Raw genomic sequence first — 27,708 nt, forward strand, 5'->3', positions numbered from 1 at the left:
TTTTATTCTATTTTATTTGCATAAACAAACTTCAGGGCTTTGCTAAACAGGAATTGTTCAAGTCAAAACAAACCAAACTCTAGTTGGTGTGTGTGGGGAAACAGCGCAGCAATCCTGGGGAGGGGGAGGCGGGAGAGAGGTGTCTGTACAGCGCCTGCACACGGAGCTGCTCCTGCTGGGGGGGCTCAGCCCAAGAACCACCTGCAAACTGCTTCAGAATGTTGGAAAGTAGAAGATAAAAGATAAGAAGAAACACATCATAGCGGCTGTCCTTAACCAGCACAGGAGGGATTTGCCTTTTTGTTTTTATAAAAAGATTAATAAAAAATATTGAAAAATTCTCGTCTCCTTTTTTATATTTTAACCTAGAAGAATTCTGAAGTTTCTTAGAAAACTATGTTACCTTGGAAAGAGCACTCAAGTTCACAACCAGCTGCACAGAAGATACACAAAATGCCTACAAGCAGTTTGGGACTCCAGCACACACCAGGCCTAACACTGTACACACACAGTGGTGAGAAGTAGGGTGGTTGTTTTTGTTTTTGTTTTTAACCATGCTAATTTTGTTAACTTTCAACATAAAAGGAAAACAATTTTTAAAAGGCCCTAAACTCAACTGTTACATAAAAAAAAAGTTCTTTAAAAAATAATAATCATAGCAGTTTGGTCCCAATGAGTTAACATTTAGATGTTTATTCACATGCTTCATTGCCTTCTTATTTATAAGAACCAAAAACAGTTTCCAAAATTATCATTTAATTGATGTTACTACATACGTAAAGGCCTAAAATAAGCAGAATATGAATTTAAAAAATTGAATACACAATAGGGGAGAAAAAACTTGAACTGGCGAGTTAGTCCCGACCTTTACTATTTCAAATTATAAAAGAGAAACAAAAATATCAAGACTACCAGGTTCAGAGGGGGGCACAAACCAAAATCCACATTGTCTTCAAAGCCTGTTACCAAAAAAAAATAACCGACCATTCAATAAGGTCACAGACAAGAGAAAATCTAGCATCTCACCCTTTCCTTGACCTCACTCAGTCCAGAAGGTGAGTCTTTGGGAAGATGAACTCCATGAGCGGATCCAAGCATAAATGATTGATCAGTTCTAGTCCACGCTGAGGGAGGCTGTGCTCTGGAAATGCAGTTGAGTTGGGGCTGTTCCAGAAACTCCTCTCTGGGGCTCTGCTCAGCACTTGGGGATCACCCTGACAATCTCCAGCACCAGCCTGGTGCTGGACCCCTTCCCCCTGCCAGGGACTCGGCGGCACGGCGGCTACTCGGCTGTCGTCTGCATGGTGTCCTTCTCCTCTCTGTTCTCTGCTCCGCTTTCGTCATCCTCGATTTCTCCTTCTTCTCCACTGAATTTGTCATGGGCCCACTTGGGGCTGGTGCTCGACTTCCTGAACATGAAACGACCCCTTCCCCGGGGGAAGGCACCCCGGCCCCGGCCTCTGCTCACCCACTTCTCCGCACCTTCGCCCTCCCGGTCGTCGTGCTGCACGGGAGGAACCAAGGACAGAGGTGACACAGACTTACAGGAGAGCTGGAAACCTGACTGGTGGCAGGCAGCCCTGCAGCACCAACCAGGATGCTGCCTCTGCTGCCATCTAAAGAGTAACACTGCCTGGCTCCGGGGAGGAGCAGCAGCAGATGCAGAACACACACCCACTGCACGGACTCCTCCTGGCTAACAGAGTACTGAGGGGACAGATGCCAAGGCCTGCAGCACCAGTGCTGGTTCTGAAGCTCCACAACTTAAGATATTCTACACATTTCCCCTTTATTTTCTTGCCACTCAAACCACTAGGGCAGCTTCAGTTCTTACTGCTGGGTACTCAGTTTACTAACACGTGCTGCTTTGCGTGAGCTACAGCAGATGCATCTGGTGCATGGACCATGTCACTAGGCCCAAACTGATCCAGTTCTGCACCTAAAGTGAAGCATAGAGCCTGGATACCCCCAAAAAATGACAATTCTGACTGCAATAAGATCAGAGAAAAATGCAGTAAAATAAATAAACTAGGCTTTCTTGTTTGAGGTACAAGGCTGAACTACTGGATTACTTAACAAGAAGACTGGGGAACTCAAGTACCTCAAATCAGAAAAAACAAATTGTCTGTTTAAAATTCCTCTTCTTCACAGAGGGCAGTAAATCACCCAGGACTCTCCTAGATTAATGCCTGCTAGCACAGCAAACTTTCACCAGAAAGAAAACAGAACAGCAATAACCTGCCCAAGGAGCAGGGTGCTCCACAGGGGCTAGAAGAACCAAGAAATGCAAACTACAACACAGACTAACACTTTTAGTCCATGTTTTCAAGACACAGGGGTGCAGACATATTTCAGCACTTCACACACATACCAAGTAGTACTTCTTGCTCTTGGGTGTGTACTCTGGATCCCACTCCTCATCTCTGGTTCGCTTCTGGAAGTCATTGTTGCCACCACTGTTGCTGTTATTGTTGCCTGAAAAGTTGCCTCTGCCCCATCCTCTCCCTCTTGCTCTGAACTGCTGCAATAGCAAAACAGGGGAGAAAATTAAAATTGTTGCAGTGGCATTGCCCTCCCACCCCGGACAGCTTCCAGAGGATGTAAGATCACTTCCCTAATTATCCAGCACCTTTAACCTACCATGAAAACAACAGCTCAGTACACTTTAGAGTGAGCTGATCACAACCCAGTTTCTCTACAGCTGTTTAAGAACATCCAGAGGCACTTCAGGAGCACCCAGACCTGACAAACACCATGTGCACATAAGACATCTCTGTAACTAAGGCACAACAACTGCAAACAGTAAGTGTGGTTGTGACCAGATGAGTCACTTTGGTGGCCTAACCCAAGCTGACTGACACACAGCACACTGCCCATAGAATCATAGAATCATAGAATTAGCCGGGTTGGAAGGGACCTCAGAGATCATCTAGTCCAACCCTTGACCCACCGGAGCAGTTGCTAGACCATGGCACTGAGTGCCACATCCAGTCTTTTTTTAAATGTCTCCAGGGACGGAGAATCTACCACCTCACCGGGCAGTCCATTCCATAGCCTGATCACCCTCTCCGTGAAGAAATTCTATTTAATATCTAACCTAAACCTCCCCTGGCACAACTTAAGACTGTGTCCTCTTGTCTTGTTGAAGGTCGTCTGTGAAAAGCCATCGGGGTGGCTCAGCAACTGCTGAAGCACAAAAGCTTCCAGGCTTGGTTCTGCTCCACACATCTGGAGTTCAACTGCCCAGAATGTTTTCTCAGCACCCTGGTTTGTGCTCCAGATCTGGCTCATCATCCACACCCAATGTCTTTGGGGTTTCTCCTTTACATCATGCTTTCACTGGGAAAGAGCAACACACAGCGGCCACTTCAGGACCTGCCAGGCTGGGGGAGAAGAACACTTACAAAAGTCCCTCTAGCTCTTCCTCTCTCGTTTGGACCAGTGAATTCTTTAGTCCCAAGTCGGGACTTGTCAAAGCCTGTGTTGCTTTCCTCCCTCTCCTCAGTCTCCTCTGGATACTCCTCTGCTTTGGCTGAATGAGAAGACCGTGAAGATGATGAACTGGATCTGGATCTCTCACGCACCCTTCGGTGTTTCCTGTTTCAGTGAGAGGAAAGGGAGGTGAGGGGGACAGCAACAGGTTAACAGCTCAGCTGTGAATTGTTTGCATAGTTAGAGCTTGTGATCAGCAACCACATGCAGATATAGCACAGGTCCCAAGCCTTCTCCAGAAAGACCTTGTTGCTTCTTTCTAAGGTGTTTACATCCTCTTCTATGAGATAAGGATGTACCTACAGAGTTTCAGCCAAACAGAAAATTAAGCTAAGAGAAAAGAATTATCATTAAAAGTCATTACAACATGGCTGCTCTCTAGTACACAACAGGAACAAGAAGGAAAGGTGACTCACCCATTCTGACACATGGAGCCTTCTCATTTACCTTTAACAATTATTTAGTGTTTCAGATATAATGCTATCAAGAAGACACGCAGAGGAATAACTGATGCCACTGGAGCTGTCCTGTACAACTCTGTGTACACGATGTCACCTCCAGCCTTAACAGCAGAAACATGAAAGGCAGAAGGAAATGGCTATTAGGTTTCCTACATACTTTTTCTTTGAGCTTTTGTGACTTTTTTCCGTTTTCTCAGTCGATCTTTCCCTTGAGTGGCTTGAATCCCTTGAGTCCACGGATTCTCTGGATTTATCACGTTTAAGATCTCTTTCCTTATGTTTTTTACGGCGTTCAATATCAAGGCGCAGGTCAACAGGGTCCTCTTTATATTTTCCCTCAGCCTACAAATGCAGCAAAGAGGGGGAGAGTTCAACACCCATGTTTACAGGGCACCAGTTCAGCACCATTACTTTCCTACTCACTGCACAGACTTCTGGGGAACAGAAGCTGATCTGAATGCTAATCAATGATCCATTTTAAGATGTATAATAATACGCTATTAAAATAAGGGTTTATTTGTCAAAATTCAATTTTCCTACTGCTTTTTAAGATCACTGCTTCTTAACTTTTATTCTCCTCTCTTAAACAGCACTAGAATAAACAGCCTGGTAATAGGGGAGGGAGAAACACGGAAGCAGACACTTATTGTACAACACAGCCAGTGAGAGATGATAACAGCGTGGAAATCCAGTCCCACTGATCATGTTTCAGAACTACAGCATGCCAGAAACATCCAACAGCCCGTGGAGGTTTGTTACTGAGCAGCAGCATGCTTGCTATCTAGCTGACAGGCATCAGCTAGCAGGCTGGAGGAATTTTAAGCACCAGGTCTGAAAAAAGCACTTAAGGAGAAGCAGCTTGTAGCTGTTCAATGCTTGGAGCTACCCAAGATAGTGATGACTGATGAAAGAGATGGAGGCCATAGAAATGCAGCAATCAAGTGCCTCTGGGAGAATGCCAACATCCCACTGGTATGTGGCCTTTCAGACATCTGGAAAGATTTACTCTGTGGCAGACGTCACCTACAGCACCCTTTCCCCCTCTGTGTGAAAGGTGCCAAGAAGTGGCCACAGACTGAAGAATATGTTCCTCCTTCTGATGCTGCTAGTGCAAGCTGAGCCCCATTTCACAAAGCAAAACCCAACCAGCTATATGGAAAACACTCAAAGACTAACCTTCTTTTGTTTGTTTGTTAATTTAAAAAATTTCTGTATCTAGTAATGCTTTAGTTTTATTTAAATTACTACTTAACTAACAAAAATGAGGTAGTTCTTTGGAAAAGGGGAACTTGTGTTACCTGTGTATGCTTTAAGACCAGTGGTACCTGGATGAGGTTCTGCTGACTGCACACAGAGCAGCAGCTAAGTGACAGTGGCTGTGACAAACAGTGACCTGAGCAGCAGTATGTCTGTGGGGAGCCTGTACACCATGTTTCTAGCAACAACACAGCCTCCACGGCTACTTTATTTACACAATCCTAACCTTGGGCACTGCATGACTTGGTATGCAACATACATCATATTAATCGTCTTGAATTAAATACAAAAGGATTAGTAATTCTCTAGCTGTTAAATTTTTTACTTACATGAGTTTCTAACCACTTTTTTTGTTTAAATAAATATGTCAAATAACGCAGGAGTGAGAGCGGGCGTTTTGTTTTTGGTATTTTGCTCTTCTACTTTCCCCAGGCAAAGAGCTTTAATTTCTACTCTGAGAATAAAACTGCTCCCAACACGATGGATGACAGATAAGTGACAAAATCAGCAGCAGCTCCCTTATGTGGTACAGCAAACACCTATTTGGGTTTGTGAGGGCACGTCTGTTTCACGGAAGGCTGGCGAGCTGTTTGGAAACCACGTTTATAATACACTCTGCCAAGCTGATGCTCAGAGTTCAGGCCCATCAAATCCATCTCACCATCGTCCATGTCAAGCCACAAGTGTGTTTGGAAAAAATCGGAAACAAATATGAAACAAGTAAGGTTTCAGCAGGACTGTTTTAAAATCTCTTCAACGTTCAAACGTAAATATGTATGAAGGTGAATAAACAAAGGTTAAAACCCCAAACATTTTAAGCTAAGCCATTTTTATGATTGTTTACAGTGAGTGCAATGGCTTAACACTCGTCTACTCAGAAAAGCTAAAACACTAAATTCCAAATGGTCTGGATCTACTAAAACAAGTGCTGAATGTTAAAGTAACAGCAATCAACAGAAACGGTACAGTAAGTTGTTAGAGCAAAATTTATCATCTGCTTAATAGTGTATTTGGTTTAGATAAGTATTTAGTTTTACTTTCCTCTTTTTGACATGCATGTCTTTTTGAAAACATGGTTGGAAATATTGCACGTATACAATTGATTTAATCATACTTACAAGCAGAAAAATATCACAAAAAGTCTCTTCTCTCATCATGGGCACTTGTTCCAAAAATCCTCTCTTTTTTCTCAAGCTCACCTCAATTGACTTTGGGGTCATTTACCATAGTCTAACCACTTCACAAAGGTTGTTGATACATTTTTTTAATAAAAATTAACCCTTTGTAGTTCATTTTTAGAATTATGCCCATCCTTAAAAGAAAAACACAAACTTAAGTAGAGAGTAATTTAAACAAAAACATCACTGTTAAGTTCATGCCCAATACACTCATTTTGCAGAATTAAACTAATCAGAGTAACAGTTCACCTTGAAGCCAGGATCTCTGGAACTTTTTGTTTCCTCTTGAGAGAATCCATGTTTTCTAAAAGTACTGGGAGATATATCAATCCTCCTAAAAGTAAAGAAAGTACACAGATATAATCTTGCTCATAAGAAGAATCTGAAGGTTTTAGATCATAAAGCAGATCAATATTTCCAAAGGTACTTGGAATTCTGGAATTACTTCAGAGTTTACAAGGAGGAAATCTGAAATACACCCAAAATGCCAGACAGCATCTAACAGCACCAACCTGTGGATTTCAGGGCTCTTTTTGTTTTTAGCTGCATCTTGTTCCATTCCTTTCTTTAGATATTTGGTAAAGCGTTCATTCAGTGTCATTCCTGAAGACCCAAAGTGATGCTCTGTTGGGGGTTTGAGGAAACAAAGCCGAAATATTAACAACATTTTGCTAAAAAGGCACAGCCCATCAGTGCTCCAGCTTGGTCAAACTCAGATGAGGGCAGACCTGACCTACCTCTTACATGATGGACTATAGTCACTATGTGTTGAGCAAAGAGTTCTGAGGGACTTCGTTGTGACTGAGCAGACTGAATGTGATGGAAAATGGAACGGAATTCTTGCTCCTTTTTGTTGCTGTGCACAAGGTCACGACACAGCTTGCGTTCCTGAGCCAGTATGCCACTTGGACTAGAAAAAAACAGCACATGAAACAGAGGAACAGGGTGAAGGGAAGGAGTTTAAAGATCACCAGTGTTTCAGAAGGTGGAAACTAACTGTATTTCTGTAGCATTATTAAGAAGGCACCAAAGAACACTCAATGGCATGAGCAGGACATTTGTTTCAGCATCTCAAATACACTGATCTGTGTTGCTGTATTAATTTAAGTATCTGGAGGGCTGTGCAGGTATTAAACCCTGACACTTTCCTGTTCTTACATCATTCACTGCCTGTGATCTTCTGCTACTGCTCCTAAACTCTGAATGAACCTGTAACATCCCACAGAAGGTGTTAACACTTACTGGCTACTGCTGTACAATGTATCTGCTGGAATAACTTTTTACCGTTTAAAGATTTCTTGAAGCAATGCAGAAGTGACTCTCAGAGCTTCCTAGAGGTTCAGTAATGCTACGTTGAGAATAAGAGTAGTTAAATACACTCCAGAGAATCAAATGTCATTTAAACACCACTGTAACTATACAGTACCACTGAAAAGTGAGCAGCAAGAAGCCATGGAGCCCAGTGTAGCCTGGAACCTGATGCAGAAGCATTTACATTCTGAACTATTCTTACATCTAGTCATAGAAAAAGATTAAGAAAAGTTATTTAACCTTTGTGCTGTGCTTTCATCATCTGCAAACTGGAAACACCTCTAGCCTCCCACCACAAAGAACACAGTCACACAAGTATTGCAATGCCAGAAAAAATGTAAACCCCATCTCTAAAAAAAATGCAACTTGTGATGTATTATTTAGCCTTCTGCAACCTTGGCAAGCTCATGAGGATCTCATGAAGAGGAAGAAGCAAAAAACACTACTTAGATTTCTCAAAAAAGGTAAATATTTACCGTGCAAGATCTTCATCAAAGGAATCCATTCGGATATTGACCTGGGCCTCACGAGTAATGGAAAAGGAGGATTTGCCAGGAGCTATCCCCTCTCCTTTGGTGCCTGGTTTCTCCTTTACCTCAGAAGTCTTCCTTGGTGGGGGGGAAGAACTTTTTTCCTGGCTTGATTTATAAGCGGTCACTCTGAAATTTTTTTCAGGAACAAACCCCCTGTGACCTGGCTCAGCTCTCTTGGAAGTTGGTCTCTCTTCTTTTTTTGACCTTTCAGAATAGCTTTCCTCCTCCATTTCATCAGATTTCCTTTGTTTCTCTTTTCCAGGTGGCAAGAACACCACGCCTTCCCACTTTCCTGATCTATCCTCTTCTTGACTTTTACTTGAAGTTGCTATGACTTTAGACATGAATTTGGGCTCATCATCAAACTCGGAATCCTTACGGCCCTTTGCCTTGTCTTTCTTTTCCTGCTCATCTGTTTCCTCTTTGACATAATGACTTTCCTTGTGGAATTCTGGCACCTTTAACTTGTCAAAGTCATCCCGGAACTTGTAGCGCTTGGGTGACTGGCTGCCACGATATCCCTTCTCCGAGTCAGCTTTGGGTGTATAGGTCTCAGATTTTGCCTTTCCATCTGTTGATCCCAGCTCAGAGAAATTCCCTTTTTCTTTATTTTTTTCTTTTTCAACATTTGTTACTTTCTGTTCTTTGTCTTTCCCATTCTCAGGCTTCTGCTCTTCCAGGTACCTATTTGTAAGGCAGACATTACAGGGGTTCTCTTATTAAAAACCAAAGATGTTAATAATTCAGCTGAAAGCAGTTGTGTTTTTGAGAATACTAAGCTATGTATGCACAGAAAGCTGTCCCTAAGCCCTAAAATACTTTACATGTAAAGCAGATTACTCAGCCTGGCTTTGAACTTTTAGTTCTCAATAGATTCAGCAAATGTAGAAGAAAATGGATATGCAGAACTGATGAAATGAGGTTTAAGAACAAATGAAAAACAACTTACCCACAGATTTGTGTTAAGGAAAATAGTAACATCTTACCCAGTTGGTTTATTTACTTACAAACCTGGTTCAGGAGAACAACACATCAAAACTTTCAAACTGGGCTGTTCTGCTTTAAACAACACACTGGAAATAAAAGCCTCAAAAGCTACTTCAAATTTTGGATGCAAGTTTCATAGGTAAGCTAAATATTTCATGACCGACTGTGAATACAAATAAAAGCAAAAAGGTTAACAGAGGAGAATATTTATTGTGCTGGGAGAAGAGAAAATACTTCTAGTGAGAACAACAATTTATGGTAACCTAGTTTAAAGCATCAGCACTAAGCATTCATTAAGCAAAACTCAGCAGCAAAGCCTAAGGACATTAGTTCAGTGCTTTGAAAAGCTCAAACAAAATTTACAGCTTTTTCAGTTTTCCTTTTAAATTTTCAGACATCCTTGATATAGAATCATAAATAGCAGATAAATAATAAAAAGCAGATTTAAAATCAGAATGAAGAATGTCTTCATTTTAGTGATGATGTAGGTGTTTTAAGTTTCTCATACTACCCACATACATAGGCACTGTGACCACACCTGCCTGAGGCTGCTTGCAGCAGGACATGCAAGAAGCTTTAATTAAAATTTCCTAACTTGTAATACCTAATATAATTCCGGAATGCAATATTTAAAAGTGTCTTTAACTGGCAAGTAACTAACTTGGAACTGCAATCTCCTGGTGTGTCAGTCAATCTCATCAGGTACATCTTCACTGCAAAGTGTCTACCCAAGTTTTATTGCAGGGAATCTACACAAAATTTAGAACTCTCCTAGTCAGAAAACTACCTCCAGCCTCCTGCAAGGCAAGCCAGGCATGCCTTTTGGCCAGTTCTGGCCCCAAACAGCTAGCTAGCATGTCAGGCAGCACCCACTGAGAGCCCCTTCACCCCCACCCTGCTGTGTCAAGGTACTGCAGCTCAGGGGAACACAGCACTTGCCTTTTTGAGAAGGTTCCTCCTCCTCCTCCAGGAGCTGGTGTTTCCTCTTTCTGAGATGCCCCATACATGGAACTGACTGGTGTTGGACTTTTGCACACAGGGCTCTTCCTGGTTGGGCTCATCCCTGCCGGGCCGTGGTCGAAGGGGCTCTGGTGGGAGCCGGCGGGGAAGGAGGCGGTGCCGCTGCTCTGGGCGGCGGAGCTGATGGGAGAGGGGCTGGAGAGTGGGGGGCTCGACTTCTGCAAGGGGCTGGGCCGAGGGGAACGTCTCCGGACCACCACTGACTGCAGAGGGCTCTTCAGGGCCGGGCTGCGCTCCCGGGGGCTGAGCTCAGACACAGAAGCTCTGGATGCTGAACTCGTGCCATAGGTGCCCATCTCTTGCCACAGTTTTGATCCCTCGGAAGCTTTGACCTCTGGAGCCGCCGTTCCCGAGAACGGTTGCTCCTTAGACTCATCTCCTTGGTTCTCTCCTGCAGCCTGGGATGGCCGGGTATCCTTGGAAGATGACTTTTTCTCCTTTCCAGATTTACGTTTGGAAGACTCAACTCGGCTGTGATTTGAGGAAGACCGGGACGAGGAAGATCTCCTTGACCGATCAGAAGATGATTTATCGGAATTTCTAGAATGGCTCCTAGACCTTGGGGAAGGAGACCTCCTCTTGGGTGAACGAGAGCGTGACCTCCCCCTCCGAGGGCTGTAGGCCTGGCGGTAATTCTGCCAGTTTGACCTGTAATTCCCATAGCCCCCACGGTTGTACTGGCCCCAGGGGTAAAAACCTCGATTTCGGCCACGAAAATAATAGGGTCTCCTGTATCCCCTGTTATGGCCTCTGAAATCCCGGTTCTGATAGACTCTGGGATGGTTCCTTTCTCTGTTATGAGATGGGGAATAAGATCTTGAACGAGATCTAGAACTGATAAAATAAAAAAAAAAAAAATCACACAAATATTATAAACTTTATCTTCTGTCACAACTTTAACCAAAGCCTTATAAAAAAAGGAACAGAAAATTAATTTCTAAGCTTTTAAAAGTAATTTCTCTGGTTTCCCCAGTCCAACTGAGGTACTTCACTATGCCCTCACACTGCAATAGAAATAACTTCTGCCTGTGATACTGCCAAACAAATATTTGACTTCATGATCAATGCAGAGGCCATGGTAAGTCCACACTGCTCTTCATTTTTCTACCATGAATGTGGCTGCTGTCCAGCTTCAGGAAACAAGGACAACCTCAAGGACAAGGTTATATCTCACCTTGGATCTCTTTAACAAACAAGTATTTTTTCATGCAGGTCATGCTCCCATTATTGGAACAGATTAAAAAAAACAAATCTTCCTGTCTTGTCCCTCAGTTATCTCATGTGCCTTTGAAATTCTGGTAAGATAAAATCCCACTCCTTTGCCAGGTGAGTTAATAAATTGCTAGACCTCAAGCAGAGCAGTGCTGGGTGAACAGAACACTGCTCTGGAGAGCTGGAGCTCCACCATCCAGGCAGGAAAACATAGGGATGTGCTTGCTGCCTGGCCTGAGACCACGAGATGGCACTGCTCAGAGTGTGTCCCTCACTGCTCAGTGTGTGTCCCTCATCTGCTCAGTGTCCCTCAGCTCCCTCCACCCACCCAAGAACACCAGAGGGAAGAGGATATATATATATATATATATATATATTATTATATTATTATATATATAAGCCTGTAAGGATACAGAGTTAAGTATCCTTACACAGTCCCTTCCCATTACACTACTGGAGATGCAGTTGTTTAAAAGCCCCACTGCAGCACAGGATTAAACACCAACTTTATTTACAGTAAGTGTTTAATGGCTGTTGGAAAACACAAACTACCAATGAAAGTCAGAGATTTTAACAATTTTGCATCAGTAAAACAGATGAAGTGTCCAAACTAGTAAGGGTATACAGGAAGGAGATTTTTCCAAATGGAATTTTAGTGAGTTATATTAAAACCAATCCCACAGTCCCTTCTTACATTGAGATAGAACCAGTTGGCTCCAAAACACTCCTGGGCTGTACTCTAACAGACACCAACTTCTTTCACACACCTCCCTGCTGCCCCTCTCTGCTCACACCTCAACCCTCATTACACCCAAGCAGACAAAAACTTTAGTTCTGTTTTTACTTTTCCCACCTGTCAAGCACATCACAGTTTAGGAGGAAACTAACTGCTCATACTGTAGTCATTGCTAGCAAACAGATTAATAACAACTTTAACACATGCTTCATTCTTTACAGACAACCAAAAAAACCTACACAACTTATCTAAAACATTCCCTCATTCAAAGGAGGAGAAGGCAGAGCACAGAGGCAGAAGGCAAGAATTAAGTTGTAAGGAGCCCCCAACAAAAGAACCAAGAACACATTTTCAGACTGCTGCATTTGTGATCAATTACCATTTCTTTTTAGAAAAAACACAGTAAACTTTATGCAACAGAATGACCAGAAGTAATAAAACTCCCAATGACACCCCCCTGGTAGCTAGCTAGCTAACACACACTGCTCTAGTTCCAGAGCATCTACCATTTTACAACAGGCAAAAATGAAAAATAAAGTCATAAGGAAAGCAAGAAGTATCAGGCAGACTCCAACGTGGCAACACAACCATTCTGTGGTGCATGCTGAAGCACACAGTGCTGGATTTATATGTGAAGGCACCATGAGACCTACCTCACAGAATATCCTAATGCCATACAAGATGGTCTGTCTGGACTAATCTCCATTTTCATTCTTTTTTTTTTTTCAAAAGGAGTTATTTACAAAGCACAGGTAGATTCAGCAGCAGCACAGAAGAAAGGATCATGTTTGCAGAGAGTGCTTTTGTTTTCAGCTGTCAAAGTCCCTTCACAGCTAGGTAGATATTCCCAAATGACCAAGTATCTTCCAGCATTCCAGGTTCCTTCTGCAAAGAACTCTGTTTGACTCAAGTCTCCAGCTGTACATTTATTGGAATCTCTGCCTTTTAAAAATCTCTTTGTTACCAGTTGCATGTGTTCATTGCCTGATGATTTTCAGAATATGTGTTATTAATTTAAGATCAGCAAAAAAGCAGATGAACATCATTATTCTCAGTCCAAATGGAATGTATTTGCCAGATACAAAATGCTTGGCCAAAAGAAAATGAAACTGCAATGAAATTAACTTTATCTATTTTATCCACCCAGAACTATTTTGTCTGTTCCCTGTTGAGGGCAGGGAAACAACCATAAAAATTGTCCCTACCTTTCACTGCAGTATCTTACACTGACATTAAAACTTAAGTTCATTTTTAGAGAGGAAGAGCATGCAACATCTGCAAAGGCTGCTGAAGTCTGGGATCAATTAAATGAAAAGCTTCAAGAAAGCCAAAGATGCTTAACAAACCAAAGCAGGACATTTTGCTATGGACCTTCCCCACTCTACAGAGCATGCACTGATCTTTCACTTATGGCCATAAAGCAAATGTCTGATCAAAAGCATTTCCAATCTTACCAAATTATCTCAGGTCAGGATGAAAAAACCTTCCTTTTTTTTTTTCCCCTCTTTGTCCTGCTTTGGCAATTTCAAACACCATCATTAACCATGAGTACCTTTAGTACAGGAAACTGGATCTGAGAGCTGGGGTGTAGTTAGCACTAGGAGAAGCACAACAGGCTATCTTGTTACAGGCAGCAGCAATTAACAACTGCAGAACGCGGGGGAAAAAAACCACACACATTTTGAGGTGCTTCTATTAATAATTTGAGGAAAAATAAAGCAGAGAGGTCTCCTCTACGAGCCCAGTCTAAAAAAGCTGTAAGAAATCTCTTGACAATACTGAGAAACTCACAATTTATTCTCCTAGCTCATTGGAAATGCTTCAGAACAGCTCAGGTTGGCAGGAAACAGCCTCAGACAAAGGTTCCTATCTGCCTTAGAATCTAACCGAAGCCTTTCCCTGGAAAAGAGCTAAGTGACAAACCATCTGAACAAGCCAGAGAGGAAAAACCCAGCTACACCCTTTGGCTTCAGAACACTTACCTAAGTCTGCGTTTCCTTGACCGTGAGATGGATCGGGACCGGGAACGGGATTTGGAGAAGGAGCGGGAGCGGGACCTGGAACCCGACCTGGAGCGGGAGGAACGGGACCCAGACTTGGATTTGTTGGTTTTAGACATCTCTGCAAACACCTGTCAGTTGTACCTGAAGAAAACAGGGAATGAAAAGCATCTGAGGAATGAAGTCATGTGGCAGATGTAAGCGAATGGGCCACACCTGGCAGGCTGACAAAGGACAGAGTGACACCAAGGGAAGGGGAGCAGGAACGTCTGGAGTGGCTGTCTAATAACAGAGACAGGGTGCTGGGCTGGGGACAGAAGGATTGTTTCAGTCAAGGAACAAGTCTGCAGAAAGAATAAATGGCTTTCAAGCCAGAGCAGTTCCAAAGTTGAGTGCTAGAGCTGAAAGCAGCAAGTTAATGCAAACCCCAGGCCCAGGCAGGGGCCGTGCTGGCAGCTGGAGCAAGAATTGATTTCAAGAGAGAAACCAGTTCAGACACTGCCAGCTCCCACCAGTTTAAAAAAAGGCTGACCACCAAACCAAACCCCACCCCCTAATGTCTTCTCTACATTTTCAGAAGGACACGTGAACAAAAAATGATAATCCAAGATACAAGACTTATATAAGCCCATTTGCAGAGCTCTGCTTTGCCATGAATGCTCAAGGGTAGGTCCTGGAGGGCCCTGTCCTGTCTGCTGTGCAGTTGCTGTGATCAGTTACAAGCATGTGGCACCCAGTGAGGAGCTCTGCTCCAGCCAAAATAATCCACATGTCCTTCCAAACACAGAGTCACTCAAATGCCAAAGACAGAAAAGATTACACCGCAGCATTAAATGAGGCAGAATATCTGTAATAATGAACTGCCTGGGCTGTTTTTGGGTAAAGACTCCCTAAAAGATGCTTCAGGAAATATATTCTGAACAAATAACTCTTTCACTTAGACCACTAACTGATCTGTTCTCTTGTAAGCATCAACTCTGTATCAGTGAGCAAGATTTTCTGAAGGATTTTCACTAATATTTAGGAATATTAATTTAAGAGGGGAATGTCACATTTACCTTTGAAGTTGTAACTTATTTGAGCAGAAAAAAAATAAAAATACAAGCGACCTGGTAGATTTACAGTTCTGTTTGCACTTAGGCATACTGACCAGCAAAACTCTAGTTATGGAAAAGTCTCTTGCCCTACTGACTCACCACTCCACATGGATCTGTACACAGTGTAACTGATGTTTTGGGATTTTACATAAAATGACACTATAAGCAGAGAACAGGCCAGCCACATGGGTTCCAGATTACAGCTGAATATATTGTTTACTTGTCAATGTTAGGCTCAGTGTTAGCTAACAAGAACACTGGAACAATATTCCTAATTCTGCAGAGCTTCTTTCAGAGCTGGAAAGGTTTCAGTGCAGCCTGGATTGGGGCTGATGGATTTCTCTGCAGTTCTGTCCATTTGCACTCAGAACCCTCAGGCAATGCACTGTGAGCAGACCTGACCTTCACTGTCACCAGGGCACTGAGAAGGCAACTTGCTATTATATTCTTTTATCCTCTTATTCAGGATTTGTGGACCTCACCCACATCCTTCCCAAAACATCACTGACAAGTCACTAAGACTTCTGTAACACGAATCACTGGCCTGCTGCATCATCTTGGATTTTCCCAAACACCCACCACTAAGTTGTCCCAGCTCCAGGCAGAGATGGCATGCCCAGAAATACTTCAGATTTGATTTTGTGTTTCCAGGGACACGTCCAGGGACTCCAGAAAGAGAATTTCAGGTGCTTCCAGTCAAGGAAGACACTTCAGCTGTAGTGGTGTTAATAAAAACCTGTTTCTGGATAAACACAGCCTGAGCATTTTTAACAAAGAGCTGGGTTTTTATTAATGTCTATTTATTTCTACTTTGTAATCATCAGCTACTCTCTCTCAAGTTACTTAAGCTAAAAATACATAAGGGCCACAAAGGACCATACAGTAAAAAACTGATTAATGTTTTTAACATATACATCAGCCTGCAACTGTCTGTGGCTTTGAGACCCTGTAAGAATCTGCTCTAGTTAGGAAAGCCAAGTCCTGAGAAGAGTGAGCAGCAGTAATTGCTGTGATGGTCCAGAGATTACATACTGTAAGTTATCTTAATTATTTAAATGGCAAGAAAAGCTTCTCACATCCTGAAATGAACAGAGGCATTCTGATGACAAACTGCCAAAACCTGAGTGCCTGTGAAACAAACACTCTGCAATGGTCACCAGACACATTCTAGGGGAAGAGGGAACAAAGATTGCTCTTGGAATTAGGAAAAGGATTGCAGAGACAAAAATCTGCATGAACTGAGTATTGCATAAAAGTTAGCAACAAACTTTTCATCAGAAGTGACAAATGAGTAAGAGCCAGAATGAAAAAGAAGGAACTACATTAGCACAAGCTTATCTTTTTTCCACCTACTGAATAAAAATAGAGACATTTCAGTATATAAACACAGCCAACTGAGTACTGCTGCTGCTGTGTCCATTTTAAGCAAATTCCAGCAGGCTCAGTTGCAACGTCTTCACTTTCAGTTGCTCTCCAAAGCCAAATTACATATATGGTTACCAAATATTCCAGCTAGTGCCAGGGCAATTTCAGGAACAGCACAACACTGTCACAGGAGCAACTGCTGGGAAAGTGGGTCAGTCTTCATCAGGAGAGCTGGTATTTTCCAGAAATGGGAAGCTGGGTTTGATTTTAAAAATTCTGTTCCTGTTCTTCCCTTTCACTACACTAAAGTTGCTGTATCAATTCAATTGAAGTACTTCAATATATTCCACATTAGAAATGATGTAAGGAAGAAAGTTTTTAAGGTTTTTAATTCTACTAAGAAAAAATAAACCACAGCAGGGATGAAAATCAAAAAGCATTACCACTGAAAAAGCAAACTTTATTCTTATGCATTGTCCTTTAATAGGAAAGAATGTATGAAAGAACATTTATACAAGTATGGTATTAGGAGCTACTAGAAGATACAGGAAGATGATCTAAATTGCCTGTCCTGAGGGGCAGGCACTACCACCTGGAAGATCCCTTCATTAACACTGAACTCTATACAGACCAAAATAGTTTAAAACAATTAGAACATCTTCCACCACAGCTCTTCTGCTGTGTCTCTCCTCAAATAATAATTTTCAAATAAAACCACACAGCTGACTGACCAAGTAGAGGTAAAAGTGGCAGGAACTCTCAGTAAGCCCTGAGAAGGTTCAAAACAAGATTTTAAAAGTGCCACTTGCTTTGAGCTGTTTAAGAGTCTTTGTATTTTACTATGATCCACAGCACTTATGGCCAGACATGAGACTGGTATGTGTGATGTGTGCCAAAACCTCTCTCCTCTTAGCAGGCTTTTTTATCTTTGTCAATATTTTTGAAGTTGATTCATTCCTAACATGTGAGGTAACTCCTCCTAGAATAGCAACCAAGTTGCTATGCTCTGTCAGCACTCAAAAGGTTAAACAAACTCAGGATGGGAGTCATTTCAGCTCCCTGGTGTTAAGACTGAAGTTGTAAACTTACTGCAATATACATGTAATTGTCCTCAGAACTCAGGTCTGACTCAGAAAAAATGGGTTCAGCTGGTAAGCACAAAGAGCTGGTCTGAAGGAATCTGTTCTTAGAAAAGGATTACTCTGATTTTAAAGGAGATGCCAGTAAACAAAGCAAAGGCAGACAGTGGCAGCAGTGCTGGCTGCTCACTTCCTCCTCATTTAGATTTTGATGCCCCAAAGCCCACACAGGCACACAGCTCATGGGGGAGTGCTGCTGCTTTTGAAACACTGCAAGGTAAAACATGAGTGGGGTCAGCAGCAGAAACATTTACACACTGCCATGGAGACCTCTTAGAAATCTGCCCTACCAGAGCTCCCATCTCCCTCCTGCTGACAGCTACACAGCTGCCTCCCCACCACTGTTCTACCCCTTTCTTGTGAAGGTTGGTCAGTCCTGCATCTGGTTTGAGTAACTTTTATACAAGCTACTTCACTCTGGAAGTTCCTAAGCTGCTTTAACACTTTTTGGTTTGGTTTTTTTGTTGTTTTTTTGCCACCATACAAACGTGTCATTCAGAAAGGCAAGACTCTTGCAAAGAAAGCCAGCAATGTAGAGAGTGAGTCAAGAACTACAGTACTTTTGTCTCTACAAAACAGTTGTGAATCTTTAACCTCTACAAAGGGACAGCAATAACAGCCTGGTCTCTAAGGATCTTATCCAAACAGGACCCACACTGGGAACTGTGGGCACCTCAAGTATTCTACCAAGTGAAGACAAAAGTCTGACAAGCCCACGTGGAAAGTTCCCATCCTGCCAACACATTCACCCATCTACACTCTAACCTTAACCCAGGTCATGACAGAGGTTACAAACCTTCTGTTTTACAAGAATATTTTTAATCTGAACCAACTCTGTGCACCCATTCATACAAATCCTGCTGAGAAATAAGAGAGGGGTTGAGATGGAAAACCAACAGCCTGCAAGCCTCTCACTCTCAAAATACTTTGGAGGTTATTTCAAGAAGCAAAGTTTGCCTTCTCCATTTCCAAACCCTCATGGCAATCCATGTACCACTCAGGGGGGTGAAAACAATGGCAGTGAATGCTCCCACTAAGCCACCACAATGGACTTTGTCCAGAAGACAAACTTTTGCCATGACACAGTGACAGCAAAGTTAATATTTTACTTGTTTGAAGCCTCCTGACAGAACTCAATGAAAAAAGAATCCAACTGACACAATTTACCTTGCAGCATGCCCAGCACAGAGGGGACAGAAGGTATATTACAAATCCCAGGGCAGTTTTAACCCTCCTGAAGATGTTATTTCCTACAGTGTGCCTACCTGCTTCAGCAGGTCCACACCTGGCACTCTTCAGCAGTCAGATCTCACTGTCTCAGCTCTGTAAATTAGGAAATCAGGAAATGAACCTGAAATGAGAAGAAAACACCTTGAAGCATCTTTGTGTGTGAACTGTTGTACCTACAGCAACCAGTGAGCACCAGAACAACCCACTGCACACAGGTGTCACCCCAATCAAAAGCTGGCTGAGTGCTCTTCTGTAGGAGAATGCTGCTTCTGAATTTAGAGCACAGCTACAAAAAAAAAAAAATACACATATATATATATATATATATATATATAAAATGAACCAAGACAACACACAACAAGCAAGAACAGCCAACCTCTGTTCCAGATATGGAAAGGAAAGTGGGAAATATGCTCAACACTCTGTGCTGGAGCAAAAATTACAGTCCAGGAGTTCTGTATTCCAGAACACTGCAAAGAACATTCTATATGCCAAGATAAGGGTCAAATGAAGAACATGTCTAGTTTCACAATGCCTTTTCCCAGGAATGTTTCACTATTTCCAACTGGCCCATATTACTTTAATGACCACCTCTTTCCATCCTCCATCTCTCTAAGTCTTTCAAGCAGTACTTGTTATTTCACAGATGTTGAAGCAAAACAGAACCAGCAGGGCCCATCACAGAAAAACCATCTAACCAAATGTTACAGCTGAAATCACTCCAGCTCAACATGTCACTGAGGACTGCTACACCACGTAGCACCACAATTTCCCATCTTAGAGAGGAAACCACAGCAGATATGTCCCTACCAAAAACACAGTTTATTTATCTCCATCTGTCTGTAACACACTGAGAATAAACAGGATGAACATTTGGAAACAAGTGAAAGAGTTTATGTCCAAAACAAGTGAAATAGTTTATGTACAAACCTTCAAAGCTACACAGATGCAAAACTTGTTAAAATAGTTGCCAGTTGCTGCACAGACTTTACAAAACATTAACCTGCAAATACTAAATATGTTGCAAAAGAATTTGTAGAAAGCTCTATGTAATTGTGGTAGGAAAACAAAAACTTACTTGTTCCTTTCTGGAAAGCATTTAATGAAACTGCTATGGTTTACTTGACTGCAGGACCCGAAGTAAAAGGTAGCACCTCATTAGAGAAATCATTTCTGCCTGGGTGTCCTGTCATGCATTTAGTGTTTGCTAGCACAAACATCCCTTTTGGGAAGAAATAGCTGAATTGCTACTTTATTTGCCATCATTATAAGGAAACAAAAAAATTCATCTCCTTCAGCAAACTGCCATTCATAGCTCCAAAACCCAAAGAAGATTACTTAATTCTTAAAAAAAAACAAAACCAGAATGTCTTAGGAAGTACATTCTGGTTTATTACAAAGGCACAGCAATCACTACAGAAACATATTTATAGAGTCACAGAACTAGATGGTAAAATAAGAGAGATTAATCTCTCACAAAACAAGCTTTTCAGCACTTGGATAAGATACCCAAAAGGCTTCCAGCTATTTGAATTGTGGCAGCCTTTGTCCCAGCCAAGCTCCCAGATCGATCACTTTTACCAAGAGGGAATCACAATATTGCCTGCAGCAGTGACTGTCACAAATTCCTCTGTTAGATTAAAAATGTGGCAACAATACTCTTAAAGCAGTGAGGTCTGACAGCCGCCAGCATGCTGCAGTGAACTGAAGCTCCTCTTCTGAACCAGCAGCCCAGAGTGTGACCAATTAACCTTGCTGTGCATGACAGATGTGTAAAATCTACTTCCCATCAAGCTTGGTGCTGCAGCTGCACCACATTTTGCAGTGAACTTGAAGTGGAGCAAAAGTTGCATCTCTCTCCATGTCAGAGCAGCCCTAGAGAGCCAGCAGTAACACAGAGAGCACAGGGAGCACACACAGGCTTGGCTGGGTCAGAAATAAATCTCACCATCTCACTTTCTATTTGATTCTTCTTTTCCAAGCACCAAAAATTAAACAGACTCCTGGTATCAACAGACCACCTCAGGGGAAGAAACAGGAGCCACCTACAAAGCTCCTACTGCCAATTAAAATGTTATTTCTATTAATCCAGTTCAAGTTTTATTTGGTTAACAAAAAGCAGAACAATTCCTCTCTCTAGAAGAAGCATCCAGCGTATGTTTTTCAGGAGGTTAATGACACAAGTTCAGCTAGAGCCTACAACTACACTGACCAACCTCCTCAACAAAAACTTTTCCTGGACAACACTGCTAAGACCAAAACCAACCAAAAACCCAGTCCAAACCAGGCTATGCAACAGAACAAATGCTTGTCGACAGGAGTTTTGTATGTATGCAATAAACTCATTAAAACAGATAGTTTTCAGTGCTGCATTTACATACCTTGTATAAGTCTCCCATCAATTATGTTTCTGAATACTGTTTTATCTGAAGTGATGAAGCTCTCACCTGTGTAAAAAAAGGGAAAACCATATTTAAACCAATCAAGATACTGGCACACCCTCACATTTTACAAGCAGAGGAAAGGATTCTGATTTTAGCCATTCATCCCAGCACAATTCCCCAGTAAAAACAGACTGCCAGAATTACTTACTCCCATCAGAGTGTGCATACACAGATTCCCACCTCAAGGAAACCGATCCCAGCCACAGCCCTACAGGAGCAATTACCTGTAATAATTTACCCAGGCACTGTGTAAATGACCTGATCTACTCAGGTACACAACCCACACAAACGAGTGTGTGTACAGCCCTCTGTTAGGGCACAATCAGTAGTACTGAGCCAAATTCCCTTGAGTACAGAATTTCAGCTGAACGTCCCCCAACACCCCCTCCCCCCAAGCCACCACCTCCTGTGCTCTCAGAGCACAGAAACCCAAGGAGTCACTGCCTGGGTTTTCCTTTCCCTCCACCCGGGATGGAAGTGCGCAGCGTACAGCACCCCCGGGATGACAGCAGGAGCTTTTCTGGGGTTTTTACCTTACACTGTAAATCATGAGAGGCTAAAAATGGCTGGATGACGAATTTGGAGATTAACTTATGGTCAGTCTACTCGCTGTCCTACCAAAGGAGTAGCTGTGAGCAGGGCACACAGAGAGGCCTCATTCTCACTCAGGTGCAACAGGGGGGAAACATACGAACTACTTTGTTAAGTGACAGGAAAAAAGGGCACTGACAGAACACTCTTCCTTGGGTAGGAAACTCTACACCCCTTTGACCGGGACCTAGCAGCCCAGTGACCCCTCAGCCAGGCTTGGTGACATCTCTGTGTGCCATTATTATTTTTTTTACTGGAGGCAGCAGCTTCCGGTTACCATGGAGTGCAGCGGCGCAAACACCGTTCTCAGTTGGCATGAAACATAATCCCGTGATTTTACTATTCATAGCTCTGACACAATAAAGCTAAATTAAGCAGGAACTCTTTAACTTTCTCAAACCTAATAGGAGTAGTTTACCCTCTGCTAATGCTCTGTCTGACTGGGGAGAGGGAAGCAGAGGATATTTCCCTTTGCAGCGAGAGAGACTCCAGGCCCGGCCCACCCGGTACAAAATGGCACCGACTCCAGCAGGAACACAGCAGACAAGAAGAGTTCTTGTGCCAAATCCAACACCTTCTCCTCATCCTAGGACCCATCACAGAAACCAGCCAGGCTCCCCACTGTGCCCAGTAGTGTTTGCTGAACAAGAGCCACCTAACCAGGGAAGGGGGTGGTCAGCCCAAGCACCCCCAGTGCCCCCCGCAGCTGCTGCACAGCCCGGCAGAGCCCCCAGGGAGCCAGAGCAGCTTTACAGGTAACAGCTTTGTTCCTCTCTCTCTCAATGCCCACGGCTTAAACTCTTCAGCTGCAGATCCAGCAGGAATCCCACCACTCAGGGAAGTCTCTGTACATTCACAGTTCTGAGGAAGCCACAGGAGCCAAAGCCCACGTCACGCAGCCATTACACACAGCTCACTGCACTGGCAAGGTTTCCAGATATGGAAAAAAGTTCAAGGGCCACGAGGCTGCTGAAACAATTAGCAAGTTTTGTACAATGAGAAATGTCATTTTGTAAAGAGAAAGCCCAGTGAGATACAAGAAAAAAAAAAAAAAAGGTAATAAAATCAAGCTTCAGGCAAAACTTCACTGTGATTTTAAGAAGCCTGGGACACAACCACAAAGGGAACACCAGAATTTACCAATGAGGAGCATCAACCACTCCACCTCTGTGCTGCCAAGGCCTCTCAGCAAGATTTCCTTCCTAGTAACGAAAGCAGGAGCAAAAACTGAAATTTAGATCTGCTGACTTGCAGGGATTCTCACCTATTTTATACCTTGGTGGTCATACATGTAATAATTTTGCTTTCTAAGGGCAACAACCATGTCAGAAAGCACCCACCAGCTTTTCTGCAGTGTGCCAGTCTCCAACACCTCACCCATGAGACCAGAGGACATGGGCTTAGCTTGACCCAAATGAGCCTAGCTTGACCCAAATGACTCTTTTCTTTAATAGCTTACAAAGACTCCTGGAGCAACCAGCAGACTGCTAAATTACATTCTCACAACCCTAACAGCAGAACATCTGTTTATTTTACAAAACACCTAACAAAATTCTACTTCTGTTGAAGCAGAACTGGAAGTTCAGTTCCGGCCAGAGACACAAGGATCCCAGCACACAGGGAAAATGTTTCTGCACAGCACTGAGTGAAGCTCTAGGAGCAGAACTGCAGGCAAAGGAGGAGGAGATGCAGAACATGAGCAGGGATCCATCACCAGGGCCTCCTGGCACTGCCCAGACACAAGGAAACACAGTGGGGCAGAGAGCTGATGCTCCAGGTGGGCTCCTCACAGCCAACAGCCAGGTGAAAGGTTTCACCTCTAGATCCCTGGGTGAAAAAGGATGAAAAACATGGGCACTGGAGCTGGCAGGCACCCTGCCCTCTGCCTGCCCACCCCCCAGGAATCCCTGCAGATGGGGAGCAGTGCGATGCTGCAGCTGTGTCCTCTGCAGCCCCCATGCTGAGGGCACTGCTTACAGCTCACACACCCTCATGGACCATTAGCACCAGTTCTGAAGTGGTCTGAGAACACCAGGGCCTCAGGAGCAGTGTTTGGAACCAGCAGTGTCAGCTTCCAAAGGAGTTCAGAGAGAACTCTGCAACTGACTGATCACTCGTGCCCCTCCCTGCTCCTGCTGAAATGGGAGCTAAGTCACAGCAGGGATGATGTGAAACAAAAACATACAGCAAGGTCCAGAGAAAACTGAGATATAATCACAGGGCCCCAGACTTTACAGAGGCTCCTGCTTCACAAGAATGTGTATTTCAGACAGCTCTTTACAACGACTGACTTATTTTATCTCCTTAGCTGCTGCTGGATTTTGCAACCAACAATGCAATCCACAAAGTCTGCCTCTTCCTCACTCTGTGCTGGGCACCTGCAAAGTGCCAGGAAAAGTGCACAATCCCCTGACTGCCCCAGGAGAAGGCACTGCTGTGTCCAGACTCTGCCTTTTTCTGCCTGCACAATGCACTCCCTTCCAGGCAACCTGAGAGAGCCTCAGCTCCAGAACCTCTCTGCAAAGGAATGGGCACTGGCTATGCAATGCAAACCCAAGGCTCAGCCACAGCACCCGAGGGCACCCCTGCACAAAAGGCACATTAAAAACACACCTAAAAGGTCCCAGCAGCCTCACCATAAACACTGACATCACCACCAGCCTCCACTCCCAGGGGGAAGGGATGCTGCAGGATCCTTTGCAGAGGATAATTGGATGATTTAATGGTCTGTGAGACTCGAAAAAAGCACCCTGGAAATGTCCATTTGCTGATGTGACCCTGCAGCCTCCTGCCCAGGCACCGTGTGCTGACTCTGCCACAGAGCAGCAGGTAAAGGCTCCTCTCTGTCCATCCCTCAGCTGTAACACAACCTACAATGTTTTCCAAACAGTTTTGCAGGTTTTTTACTTCGATGATCAAACCTGTCCCTGTGCCACGACATCGGACACATCACTCAAACAAACAAGGAGATAAATCCTGAGGAAAAGCTGCTGCTTTTCCCACCTCACCCACCCCCCAGCTGCTGAGTCCTCAGAGAGGAGCAGACAGAAGGAATCTGCACTTCCACGACTCCTACACGGAGCACTGCTTATTCCAAACTCAGCACTTCAACTTCTGGTACATATATGCACTCCAATAGCTACTCAGGAGGCAATTAGTGACAATTACCTTGTGGAGACTTTGAAATGCATTCACAGAACCCTCAAACACACGAATCTCCTCTAAAAGCAAGAACTGGGGAAACAAAAGCACGGCCAGCCTGATGAAAATGAAGATCCAGGGCTCACACCTATCTCTGGGGCACAGAAAAGCCCATTCCACTGCACACAGCAGCCTCTACAGAACTTCCCCTTTCAACAAGCAGCTGCAGAGCGGGAACCGCGAGTGAACGAATCCGTCCTGCTGCAGAGACACGCACGGTGCTGAGCGCCGGTGCTGGACCCCCGTGAAAGCCATACAGGGCCGGGGATCACCCCCGTTCTCGGTGTGACCCTACGGGAACCCAGGCAGCGCCCCAAGTACCGCACGAGCATGGGGGGCCCGGCACAGAGACCTCCGGGGACAGGCCCAAGGCCCAAAGCTGGGAAGAGGGGGGAGCTCTCCGGGGACGGGGCCCTGACGCCTGGGCGGAGGAAGGGAATCCCCGGGAAGGGACTGGGCCGGGGTGTGAGTCTCCGGGGCAAGCCGGGACACGGGCGGCCTCCGGGGAGAGGCCTGGGCCGGCCCCAAACGGACACGGGGCCGCGAGGAGGCGGCGCGAGGCCCGGCCCGGCCCAGCCACGAGGCCCCACTCGGGCCGGGACCTGAGAACGTCCCGAGCCCCATCCGATCCCTCCCGGGGGTCCGCGGGGCCACGCCCGGCACGTGGCGGCCGCCGGGGATGGGGGGAGGGATAGCGCCGCGCCGAGGCACAAGGAGGGGGCGCAAGGCTCGGGCGGGGCGGACGGCGAGGCCACGAAGGGCCCTCGGTACGAGCCGGGAGGAGGGAAGGGGAAAGGGGAAGCGGCCGGAGGCGGAGGGCCGGGCCGGGCCTGCTCGCACTCACCGGACCCCGCTCCGCCGCGGCCTCCTCAGCAGCCCGCGGCCTCCACCTCCTCCTGACGCACTTCCGCTTCGCGCCCGCCCGCTGCCCGCCCGCGGGGGCTGCCGGGAGCCGCAGTCCCGGCCCCACCGCGCTCTTTGACTGCCGGCGCCTGGCGAACTACTACTCCCAGCGGCCTCAGCGGTGGGATTTACGTCATTTCCGCTTCCTCTCTGGCACTGGGCAGAGGGTGCGGCTACCGGCGGGGCGGGCGACCAGAAAATGGCGGCGGAGGCGGGGAGAGCTGCGACGGGCGGGGATCGGGCGGGGCTGGGATCAGGGCGGGGCTTAGGGCGGGGCTTAGGGCGGGGCTTAGGGCGGGGCTTAGGGCGGGGCTTAGGGCGGGTCTGGATCCCACCCCGCCGCTCACTGGCGGGGTCCCGGAGCCCTCAGCAACCGGAGACCCCGCTCTTCCCCGCTCTTCCCCCCTCTTCCATGGGCGGGGCGGTTGGAGCTCCGGCGGCCGCCCCCTGCCCCGAGACCGGGAGGGAGCGGGCAGCTGGCAGAGCAATGGTGTCGGGGCCGAGCCCTGCTGTAGGGGCACAGCTGCCCCAGCAGCCAGGAGAGCTGCCCGCAGTGCCGAGCCGTTCCCGCCCCCCTTCCCTGGACACAGAGAGGCGAGGTGAGGGCAGTTGTCCGCTTTTATTGTTCGCCAAGGTTGTCCGGATGCATAACACTGTCACAACGGCACGGGGAGCAGCGTGGTGCCAGCCCGGGGGCACCCAGTGCACACACGAGAGGTGCACGGGGAGGTGAGGACGGGGGGTGCCCTGCCCTCCTCCTTGCAGCCCCGCAGCCCCCCGCCCACAGCGTCCCCCGTGCCTGGCCGAGCTCTATTTACAGTATTCACATACATTGTACCCAGCAAGTTAAATAACTACATTATTACACCACACGTCTGGGGCGGCTCCGGCAGGCTGCTAGGGTGAGGGTGTCAGTCTGATAAGGTGCGTATTTTAAAAATAAAACGAAATAAAAACAAGAACGAAGAGAGAAACCAGGCGTCCCCACGGTGGGCAGGGGGCTGGTGATCACCTCGCTGGGGTCCCACGCTGCCCGGGCCCCCCCACAGCAGGGCTGGGCACACGTGGCAGGCAGGGGGGAGCAGCGAGGTTTTTCTGACAACAGCTACAGTTCTGCGTGGGCGCCCAGAGTCAGGACGTGTGCGGTGACCCCGTGGGGACATCTGCCAGGGCCTGGCCCTCACAGCACCTCTGCGGGAGGAGAGAGGGTGTGGGGGTGAGCCAGGCAGCCGTGGCATTGCTGTGGCCCCCTGTGCACCCCCTGACTCTCACCTGTCACCTGGGGGGGCTTGACCACGGCCTGCTTGAGGAAAGGCTCTTTGTCACCAAAGGGGATGATGCTGCCAGGGCTGCTGCCATGGTGAGAGAGCTCCAGCAGCTCCTGTGACCCTTCCGTGCCTGAGAAGCCGTTCTCATGCTTGCCTGGCTGCACACCGTTCACCAGGGATGCCGGAGATGCTACCTCCTTGGCTGGGGAGCTGTGGGGAGGGAGGGCTGGGGTCAGCCAGGGCCCCCTTGTCCCCCAGCCCCCTAGGATGCCCCCGCGTTCAC

General features: G+C 45.6%; 1 protein-coding gene across 3 annotated transcripts; it reads right to left on the reverse strand.

Moving 5' to 3' along the window:
- Positions 1 to 26,174, reverse strand: THRAP3 (thyroid hormone receptor associated protein 3). Of its 3 annotated transcripts, none has more exons than XM_030464589.1 (13): positions 26,099 to 26,174; positions 21,400 to 21,465; positions 19,054 to 19,139; positions 14,170 to 14,331; positions 10,159 to 11,073; positions 8,176 to 8,916; positions 7,126 to 7,298; positions 6,901 to 7,012; positions 6,638 to 6,722; positions 4,111 to 4,295; positions 3,405 to 3,597; positions 2,372 to 2,521; positions 1 to 1,504 (listed from the first exon to the last, which is right to left on the reverse strand). In XM_030464589.1, the coding sequence occupies exons 4-13, from the start codon at positions 14,304 to 14,306 to the stop codon at positions 1,283 to 1,285; spliced, it is 2,913 nt and encodes a 970-aa protein (XP_030320449.1). In that variant the 5' UTR covers positions 14,307 to 14,331; positions 19,054 to 19,139; positions 21,400 to 21,465; positions 26,099 to 26,174; the 3' UTR covers positions 1 to 1,282. The 3 variants fall into 3 exon arrangements, with proteins under 3 accessions (XP_030320449.1, XP_030320450.1, XP_008491080.1); XM_030464590.1 differs by lacking the exon at positions 26,099 to 26,174 and adding an exon at positions 25,222 to 25,614 and having other exon boundaries at positions 1,283 to 1,504; XM_008492858.2 differs by lacking the exon at positions 26,099 to 26,174 and adding an exon at positions 21,611 to 21,635 and having other exon boundaries at positions 1,283 to 1,504.
- Between the last annotated feature and the right edge of the window lie 1,534 nt (positions 26,175 to 27,708).

Source organism: Calypte anna, chromosome 23 (genome assembly GCF_003957555.1).
Source record: "Calypte anna isolate BGI_N300 chromosome 23, bCalAnn1_v1.p, whole genome shotgun sequence".
Classification (NCBI taxonomy): Eukaryota; Metazoa; Chordata; class Aves; order Apodiformes; family Trochilidae; genus Calypte; species Calypte anna.